The sequence below is a fragment of the Myripristis murdjan genome, chromosome 9, assembly GCF_902150065.1.
Source record: "Myripristis murdjan chromosome 9, fMyrMur1.1, whole genome shotgun sequence".
NCBI classification, from domain to species: domain Eukaryota; kingdom Metazoa; phylum Chordata; class Actinopteri; order Holocentriformes; family Holocentridae; genus Myripristis; species Myripristis murdjan.
In genome coordinates this window covers 1,925,853-1,936,599 of record NC_043988.1, presented here as the reverse complement: position 1 = coordinate 1,936,599, position 10,747 = coordinate 1,925,853, and the positions used below count along the sequence as shown (strand labels likewise).

At 37.7% G+C, this 10,747-nt stretch overlaps 1 protein-coding gene across 1 annotated transcript in view; it reads right to left on the bottom strand.

The window, feature by feature from the left end:
* Positions 1 to 221: 221 nt before the first annotated feature.
* Positions 222 to 10,747, bottom strand: part of adgrd2 (adhesion G protein-coupled receptor D2) — a 43,209-nt gene continuing 32,683 nt past the window's right edge. Inside the window, exons 20-26 of the mRNA XM_030061112.1 lie at positions 10,513 to 10,633; positions 6,761 to 6,802; positions 6,571 to 6,624; positions 6,232 to 6,379; positions 2,440 to 2,498; positions 2,241 to 2,271; positions 222 to 446 (exon numbers count right to left, since the gene is read on the bottom strand). Coding sequence (XP_029916972.1) covers positions 439 to 446; positions 2,241 to 2,271; positions 2,440 to 2,498; positions 6,232 to 6,379; positions 6,571 to 6,624; positions 6,761 to 6,802; positions 10,513 to 10,633 — 463 coding nt within the window. The 3' untranslated portion in view covers positions 222 to 438. The remainder of the gene's footprint in view (positions 447 to 2,240; positions 2,272 to 2,439; positions 2,499 to 6,231; positions 6,380 to 6,570; positions 6,625 to 6,760; positions 6,803 to 10,512; positions 10,634 to 10,747) is intronic.

Below are 10,747 nucleotides of genomic sequence, written 5' to 3'. Positions count from 1 at the left end.
GAATTTCCCCTATGGGCATAAATAAAGTGTCTTATCTTATCTTGCTTCTAGACTATTGCCAGTGGCATCACCCGAAAGGCTTCGGTTTTGCAGGGAGAGGGGGTGGGAAGGTTGGGGTGGTGCTGGCTGTCACACGCTGATGGGTGCATTGATCTGATCTGATCTGATCGGGGAACAGTAGGAAGGGGAAAGAGATGGACAGCTCACTTCTTCATCCTCCAGTCATCCTCATCTTCTTCTTCCAGTCACTCCACCCCAGCAGCATTGGTGTATAGTGCCTGTGCACTTCAGGTGGGATGTGTGTGCATTCATGACTAGCTTTGCTATTTGACTTTGTTGTTTGTATTTGTGAAAAGTTATTCAATGTCCAGTTCTGCTTTCTTTCAGTGCGTTGCATGTTTATAGTGACGGAGTATCAGGATCCACTCCATATGCACTTCAACAACCTGCAGTGAAATAAAGTGAAAGGCATTAGGTACCACTCATAGTGCTAACCTCTATAGTGAAGTCTTTGCGTTTTTGCATCACACGAGTGCAAGTGCATCTGTACAAAAGGGAGAATGAGAGAGAAAGAGAATGAAAGAGAGAGTGAGAGAGAGCAGGTGTTTGAGTGGTTAATGGCCAATAGCTTGAATAGCAAGCCCTGTCCTTTCCTGATTAAGGGAATGAACTTCTCCTTTGTTTTGGTGGTCAACAATGAACAACAAGTGCCACTCAAACACCATCAGACACTCCTCACAGAGGGGAAAACATTTAGTGAATCTATTACAAACTTCTTTCTTGCGCCTGCTAGGCAATTTGGAGCCATGGAGAGTGACTCTGGAAATATGGGGACCATCTGTTCCTTCCTCCAGGGGCTTAAAAAAAGCCAATGGGGTAATTATCACAAAATGATGAACACCACACACAGAAAAACAATGGTTCTAAAATGGTTCTATAAACGACTGTGGTTTCTATGAAGAATTACTACACATGGGCTCGAATAACAAACAAACATGGAGGAGCGTGACACAGGACAAAAATCCCACAAAACTCAGATACAGAACAGGGCTCAGCCTCACCAAGACAAGATGAGGAACTACTTCTGTTGTTTGGACGTGTTTTGATTATAAAAAATCTGACATCGACCAGAAAACGTTACTTTGCAGAGTATGCCGCAGAATGGCTCCCACGTCAGACTCCAACACAACAAATCTCCTCTACCACTTACAGAAGAACCATAAAATGCTGAACAGAGAGAGTCAAAAGATGCAAGCTACATGGAAAGCAAGTGATGAAAGCAAAAGCAAACCTGAGTTCTGTTCAATGCCATTTCCAAATAAAAGGAGACAAGAGAAAGTGCCTTTCATTTGTATTTAGTTCACAGAATTATCAAAAAGTAGCCATGGTGTGTGTGCTTTATTTGTATCAGCCTTTTTTCCATCAAATTTACATACTGTATTGTTGTATCTATCATTATCAAGAGATGAAATGATCCATATCTTGATAATGATTCTGTCCATATTGTACAGACCTACCAAGGACATTCTGGAAAAAAGGTTATTCAAAAAACTTTTTTCGTTGTTAAAATTCTTTGAAGAACCTTCTCCTCAAAGAACTTTTCGGTTGGGTCTGTGAAGCACCTTCTAGGTTTCTTTGAAGGACCATTTCAAGAAACAGTTGTTTAAAGAACTGTGGACGCAAAGGTTTTTTAGAAATGGTTTTTCTTACAACACCTCGTGGAAGAACAATTTTTGGTTTCAAATGACACCTTTATTTTTCCTTTAAGAATGAAGAATTAGCTACTATTTCCATGAACCTTTCCCTATCTGTCTCCTTTGAAGAAGCCATTGCTGGTTTGTTTTTATGACTCTTGAAGGCACCATTCAACCATTTTGAAAAAAAAAACCAAACAGTTCTTTAGAGAAAAAGAAAAGCTTCTCCTTTGGTATCAGTCTGAAGAACTGTTTTGGGTTTCAGTTGGCACCTGTATTTTTACATGTTCACGTAACTAAACTAAACATTTGAGAAATAAAATCCTGCTCTTTCTCAGGAACATTTATTACATAAATCTATCAGGGGTTTTGGGTATGGCCCATGCAGTCCTCACTAGGTTTGACTTCTTACATGGCGATTTGAAAGGATTATATGGCTGTTTTTGAATTAAAGCTGCCGACACAATATTTTATGCAGATATTCAGTGTCATAAAATTGCACTATTTTGTGTTATTTTCATGAAGTTTGTGTTACAGTTGCAATACCTGATGGCTTGAATCCAGTGAGCTGAACCACCTGGCAAAATACAGAAGACACACATACACAAAACATTTATATCAAGACTGAGTGGGCAGATTTTTGACTCTGTACACAAGCATAAAGCTGTAACCAAACAAATTGGTACATACATTGCATTTTGGAGTGGTGTACTACACTAAGATATTTTGAGAATGCTGTACTTACTTGGTTTCCTGATGCTGGTTTCAAGGAGAAACTCACAAAGCTCTCCTTTCTGAAACTCTCTGAAATACAAAAAAGACACCTATTCACAAACAAAGACAGTGCAGGCAGTGCAGACGCACTGAGGCCTGTGGGTTGGGAGGGTCCATGGAGGGAGCGGGCCTTCTAACAATATGTTGGATGGAGAAAGGGCCCTTGCAAGTGATTCAGACTGCCATGTCAGAAATATGCCTGTTTTCAAAGAAAAACTCATTTTAAATTAAAAATGGTGCCATTTGCTATATATGCCCTCGAAAAGGCAAACTCATCTCATCATGGTCTTAATTACTATTATTATTATTATTGTTGTTGTTATTATTATCATTATTATCATTATTCTCATCTTCTTCTTTTTTTGGTAACATTGTCTTTAGCAGTCTATAACAAAATGGTATGCTTATTCTACATATACTATAAAAACTATGAATAAACTACTCAATTAAATGAATAATGTCTTATTTTCTTTGGAATTTTTGCCATATACAGGCATGCAGTAATGATTGCTAGCTAATGTGAATGTTGTCCAGTGTCGAGTCTCTATTTGATCATGTGACAGGACAATACAATACAGCTAGTTTAGGTTCAAAATCTGAATGTCAAGACTGACAAGCTGAGCAAGCAGTCATGGCTTTCAATCATAAAGCAGTAATAAAAAATACACGAGATAAAAGAACAGGTAAAGAAGGTCTATCTCACACATATACACACACACACACACACACACACACACACACTTTTTGATTGACACTCCATTTTCTCTCCACCAATTACTGCATGATCAGGAAAGCAACCTTGAATTAATTACTTCATTGCTATATTTGAAATACTGTACAAACAATTGACACCATGGTATGACACATGTCCAACAGAAGATTTCTGAATTGCACTAATGACAGATCAGTGCATGATCTGATCGTTACTTCTTTGACAGCTACAGTTACGTAAACACTCCAGCCAAAGTTGTTTGATTAGTTGACTTGTTGATCTGATTGACTGTCTGCTTCCTGTGTCAGAGCTCTGTCCATGGTGCTGATAGCTATCTCTTTGACCTCTCTACTTTTCTAAAACAATAACCTAAGTAACTCATTTGACTGTAAAATCCAACACATTGTTTGTAAAATATATATATGCCTAATGGTGTGTGTGTGTGTGTGTGTGTAACCAGTTGTTACCATGCACTAAGGCCTCATATTAGCATGCACTGTTACTTCATCATAACTATCTTACGCCATTGCCTATTCATGCTGTAGCTCTTGTTTTAATTTCTCACTTTTTCAAAAGCCAAAAAATTGAATACAACACAGAACAATGCAATACAAACAATACAAAGCTCAATACAAATAATACAATGCTCAATACAAACAATCCTTTATAATACACAGAGAATCAAGAACACTTAATGCTGCCAAGTTCTGAAAGCTGAAAGCTGAAATGCTGTAATATCCAGCCACCATAATTCATTGCTCATGGTTTTGGTCAGTCATGGGCAAAGATTAAGACACAGCATAGTGATCACCCTGACCCTGCATGTTGAGAAATATATCTACTTGTAATTAGCTGAATGTTACATTTACTGCACAAAATTAATGATAATCAGATTAATGTTAAACTAAAGATGAAGCACCTAGTTAGCAAAGGTTAGCTTGAAAGCTAGCCTTATACAAAGCTCATATCTAAATGTGCTATTTGTATTATGTTTAAAGGACCATGCCAATGATTTTGAATGTTTAACCTATTTAGTACAATGTACCACATTTTACATTACAAAAAAAAAAAAAAAAAACAGTTTGTAAATCATGCTAGGGGCAACATAGAATCAAAATCCCTAAATTTTTAAATTAAAAATTTTGAGTGAAACAAGCACCTTAAAATATTCTGCTTCTTTGGCAAAGAAAATCATCACCATTCATAAACCATGGAACTACTAATTGGCTGTGGAAAGCAAACATTTCCCTGGGGACTGTTTTCTGTAAGGCTATCAGATCTGTTCAGATCACTCTGCAAAATTTCAAGCCATCAAAACACAACAGTGCTGCTGCTTTTAGGAAAAGCCATGTGGGCAACTTTATTATGGTGATGGAATATTGGTATGAAGAAAGTTTGAAGTCTCTGAAAGTTCATTTTCATATCGTAGTAGAATGAATGGAAACCAATGGCTGGATAAAAAGTAAGAAAAATGATATCCAAGTTCTAAAATAACACTTTGCTTTGGGAGAAGATTAGCAGAAACATGAGGTATACAATTTATAGATACTGGACTAAACTGTACAGTCCATTCAGCAATGATATATCATTGTCAGATTAATTGTGATAATTACTGTGATGCCAGTTACTGTGTTTGTGCTTGACAACACTTCCCATAAACCCTGCTGTTTTTTGTTCCCCCTTATCCTCCCCGAGGAGGATAAGCATGTCGAAAATCACTGTTCCATCAGCCTTTTCATTCCTTCCATTACTTGCCATTGCCAGAAGCTCTGAAAGCTTTAGCTCTGATTGTTCCGAAAGAACAGTGCCCTCTTTCTGTATTGTGCTGTAAAGCAATCCAGCAGATTTCCTACCCAAGTCCCAACCACTGAGAAGCATCAAGCTGCAGACTTGGAAAACCCAAACCCCTAATGAACCAAACATGCCAGAAATGTTCATGGTGTGCCAGATGTAGTGAAAAAGCCAATAAAACCATGGTGAAAGCTAAGAAACAAGTTGCATTTAGAATTTATAATGACATCACATAGTATTCAAATATACATCAATAAAAAAAATAAATAAATAAAAACAGGATGGCACCAGCAGATTCTGGTATTCAACTTTCTCAAATATAATGCAACTAAGGGCATTTCCAACAGCATTTGTAGGGAAGAGAAAAGATAACAGAAGATATAGATGAATGACTGACTATATAAACATTTAGGTATGACAACACATTATAGTTCTTTCATATAAAATGTAGAATGGTATGATCAACTTGAGGCACAACGTTGTGGACATTTGGGATTTGCCATTTAGTGCAAGTATCTACCTACTTATAATGGCTTGACTAGCTCGGTATTGGTGTTACTGTTACTCCAATGGTAATTGCTGGGAAATAATTGCAAAAGTTTTGAGGTAATCAGAATTTTAAAAAACAGGGTAGGGGGAATGGCTGAGGGAGTTTGCTTAATATGCACAGCTAGTTAGTGCAGCCACTCAATTGCTGTTATAGTTAGCTACAATAAAGTTTATATCATGAGCACTGACATGGAACAGTAGATTCAACTGTTGTGGTGTTTTAATGGACACCCTCCAGCCAATCAGATTCTAGTATTAACAGCGACCAGAGTATAAAATTACTATTATTTATTGCTAGTTATGTTGTCCTGTTAACCTTGTTTAAAAAATCTGCTGTCACAGTAACTTTTCTGGTTTCTGTAAACAATATATTGTATGTCAGGGTCTTCTAAGAGTCTGCAGCTGGAGGCTCAAGGCTGACAGTCCTCTCAGTGGTGGTCTTGTTTGTTATTTTAATTACAGCAATATATTAAAATCAATGTGGTAACAAATTACTCTCATGTAATATGCTTCACATAGCAACTTTAAGTGTGACAGCTTGCTAAGCATGTTTCAAAGACACTGACCTTGCTGAATGAAATGTTAATGAAAATGCAGTCAAAATATAATCCACTGAAAACATCATTATTTGAATAGACTGAATAGGGGAATGACAAGCATTTCACACACGGCACACACACCCATCAACCTCAGGTCCTGGCCCAGCCTTACCATTCTTGATGACCAGGGAGGTGGAGGTGGAGCTGGGGGGTCCAGAGGTCTCACTGGTCTCCGGACTGGAGGGTGTTGGTAGACTGTGGCCCCAGGAGGTGGCTGGGGCCCTCTGGGATGGCAGGAAGCTGGTTGGCTGGGAACAGTTCTGGAAATACATTTACGATCCAATCACAACTGCAGCAAAGACTGAAGTCATAGGATTTCAAGTACACTATGAATGGAAAACATAAACCAGGCATACAAAAAAATTATGAGCAAACATAGGTTTCATCTGCACTAATGATGAAACTGAGTTTATGTCTTGCAGCAATCAATGTGATCTATGTCTTTACTCACTGTGAACGATAAGGCTTTCCTCTTTTCTTTGATCCTCTTTATGGCATTCCTCACCTAAGAGACAAGCAGGTTTTACACCCACTGATTTCTCAAAGCCACTCCAAATGGCTTGCAGCTCCACATACCACGGAAAGACACATTATGACATTCCATAAGAGTGGCAAAGACAATAGTCTGAATGTCCTCTTACCTCACTGTTGTAAACGGCATATACTAGGAATATATACAGGCCCTGTTAGGAGGACGAGAGGAGGACATGAGTTAGGAAACAAAAGCAAATGCAGAAAGCAAATGCAGAAAGAGGAGAAGAATAAAACCCATTCATGCACAATATCGTCAATAAAACATGGATCTGTTTTGTGTATCGTCTCAACAACAACAAAAATAAAAATAAAAACATAAAAATAAAATGTGGATCTTTGTCACGTCAGATACTATTTTGTTCTTGTACTCCCAAATAACAACTACAAGGTGAGGTCACTTTTCAGTTAGACTTCTCTTATTCAATAAACACACACAAATATTGTTCTCAATGCTCTGAATTCATGTGGATATCTCCCTGTTTTTGACACTTTGCCAAATTGTAGCCCCAGTGAATCCACTATTGATCGAACCTGTGTTAACTATGACTAAAAGTATTTCTCAACAACACTTTTTCCAGGACGAAAATGAAACTATAACTATACAAAATTAATTTTTTATTGACAAAAACTATGATGAAATGTAATTTTTTTGTCAACAAATAAACAAAAACAAACCAAAAATGCCAGGACTAGAAAAATGAAAATGAAAATGCATTTAGCCAAAAGGGTAACACTAAAACCAAATCAAAAATAATAAAAATCACATTACATTAATAACAGAGAGCAAAATTTACCACAAATCTAATTTGGAAGCCAAATCTAAAATACAAAGTGTCGTCAGAGAAGCATTGGGAATTAATATTCCTTCTAGTCTTCTGTCTGGTATTTCATTATTTATCACACTGACCAAACAACAGCATCTTGCTAGTCATCTGTCAGATATTGAGTGAATAAAGCTGGGTTTGGAATGTTTGTTGACAGATTATTTCATTTGCAGGGACCTTACTACTTGGAAGCAAATTGGCAATTGGGCGATTTTTTGCCATTCTTCCCTTCCATTTTCCTTTATACATTCTTTTTTATTTGTCCTGTCTCACAGTCTCTGCTTTTCTCAGCCTTGCAGTTTCTTGTGCAGCCCAGCGAAAAGCAGTTTCCTGGGTAAGAAGCTCCTCTGTGAGGAAGAACTCCTACTGTAGTGTTATCTGCCCTCAGCTGGACACACACAGTAAATCTAAATTAACTAGCAGCTCTCTGGGGGTCACCCAGGGGCTAGCTCATTTTGATTAATTAAAGACAAGGGAAATGGAAGGTGGGAGGGAAGCAGTAGAAGAAGAGAAGGAGAGATACAGATATAGTGGGTGAATGGAATGTATAAGGAAAGAGGAGAGAATATAGTATAGAAAAAGTGGGAGAAGAAAGTAAAATACAAGAGAGGAAGTGGCAGCTATGTTATCAAGGGAGGAGAGCTGGAGGTAGATCTGGCATGACCTGTCTTCCAAAGGCCTGGCCGACCTCTCTCAAACACACACACACACACTCACACACACACACACACACACACACACACACACACACACACAAATGCACAAATGCACAAATACGGACAAATACGGATAAATACAATAAAGTACATGCAGACAAACATATGGACACCACACATATAGAAAAAAAAAATCTCATCAACATAAAAACTAGACAGATGAACCGGCTTTTTTCATTTCTATAATTTGTTATGTTTTTCTTTTTTTTTTTTTTCCTTTTTCGGTGTCTAATATCTTACCTGTCTAAAATTATGCCATTGACTTTATCAGTTAGAGCAAAGGCTGAGATAAGACTGCAGGATTTGCTATGTGTTTTTGTCCTTGAAATTTCAGGGAAGTTTTGCACTGTCTGAGTAGATGGCTACATTTTCATTTTGGGGTAAACTGTTCCTTAAAGAGAGACTCAAATCACTGCTAGCAAGTTAGCTGTATCCCAGAATGGAATACAATTTTTTTTGGCAGGTTAACCCATTGGTCAGTTTAGAGACACCAAAAGCATACATTATGTTGAGTTATAGTAGGCTTTATATTAAGACTTTATTTAATTAAACTGTTCTATGCTAATCTGATGTTGTGTTCAAGCTATATGGTAGTTATGGTTCTGTAAGTACCAATTTCTGACTTGCAAATAGCATTCACATCAACGTCCATTTCCTACTTGGGCCTACAGGTAGGATTCTTGTATTTTTCTGAGAGCTTTAATATAGCCGACAAGGATGTAAATAATGCAGACGTATCAAGAAAACTGTGACCAATTGTTAACCAAATACTAGACTTTAAAGTCCACTTCCACTCAAAAAAGTTATGATTTTGCCCTTTAAAATGTTTGATCCTCACTATACTGACTTGTATCTGTGCAAAGTTTGTCACTACACAGGTGTTTTCACAAATTAAAATTTAGATTAAAATACACCCTGAGCCAGGTAGATCTGGTAAATCACAAATCCAACAGCCAATCTTGTAAACTGAGGGGATGGTGCTTTCCATATATTCATATGATATTAATGAGTGCAAGGTGTAGAGATATATCTAAGCTGTTTCAAGGCATGAAGGGATGGCTTTTTTCATAGAAAAGTACCTATAAATATGTAACATTGATGAACAGAGATTTTTTTTTAGGGGCTTCATTAATCACTGGAGAGAGAGTTAGATGTTAGGACATGTTAGGACTCTATCCTAACATGTCAGCATACGCTATGCTGAGTTATGACTCCATGCTAACACTAGAAAATCATTTATGTTCACTTCAGCTGAAACTTCGGTAGAAAGTATTTCTGTTAGCGGAGCCAAAAATGGAGTAAATTAATATCTCATAATAGGGCAGGGACGATATACTTATCTCCGAATTTGATACTATCATGATACATGGGTGCTGTTTCAATATGCATTTAAGTACTGCATTTATTAGTATTTCTAAGTATTATGATTTGATATTACTATTTATTGTGATTTTGTTTTTTGAATTCTCCTCTAGTTTGTGGTTGTAAAGTTTGATGAGGCTGTGATTCTCCTAGAGGTCACACTGGGTCATTTTATACAGTGACATCTCGAGTAATGGTGTGACTGCAGTGAAATGGCTGCTATGGGGGCCAACATCATCACACAGGAATCAAATGTGGCTCATTGAATCCACAAGAGTCTCAGCTTTCCAGTCAAAGCCAACTGATGCAGCTCCAAGACTGTTTAGGCCCCAGTCTGCACACACACACCATTTTACAACAGGCCACAAGAACACATGACACCAATATCTTTACTTTAAATTGATTCAGTAATAAAAAAATGATTTAAAATTTGTAAACAAAAAACAAAGATTCGCCATACATAAGTGAATCGATTTTTCCCTGCCCCCTCTCATGATCTGTTGTTGCTATTACTGTTAACTGATAAATGCTGCCATTTGTAAAACTGTTGTATAAAACAAAGATCATACAAGAGGGAGTGCTGTTACACTGAATATCAGCATGATTGGGATTATCTTCAGCATCAGGATGCACAGAATCATGGCCGTGCTGATGTTCAGTGTAACCCCCTCTCGTGTGATACTGCTGAGGCATATACCTAACAGTAGCAACACAGCACAACACTGGGTTGATTTATAGTAGGCTCCATGCTAACACTTTAATATACACTATGCTGAGTAACAACAGGCCTCTAGCATTATCTCAAGATTGAGAAAATGAGCCCTAAAGCTAAAGGGGTAAATCTCTGTTGTTGTCATGTATTGTTAGTTAGGTGTATGCTATATTATAAAGAATTACGTAAGAAAGTAATACATTTATGTAAGTACCAGGATGACCTGTGTGTATGTATTTATGCACCTGGAAGGCGTTGAGAGCGATGAAGACGTAGGCGACCACTATGGACAGATGGACCAGCACTCCACACAGCCAGGTCAGGCCCAGCACCGGCAGCAGAATGAGAACTGGCCGCGTTACAGCCCTGCAAACTCACAAAAAACTCGAATCATACAGTAATTCAGTAATACACACACAGACATGCATCATACACAGGTAGCCACTACATGCACACGTTACACACACATGTATGCACAGT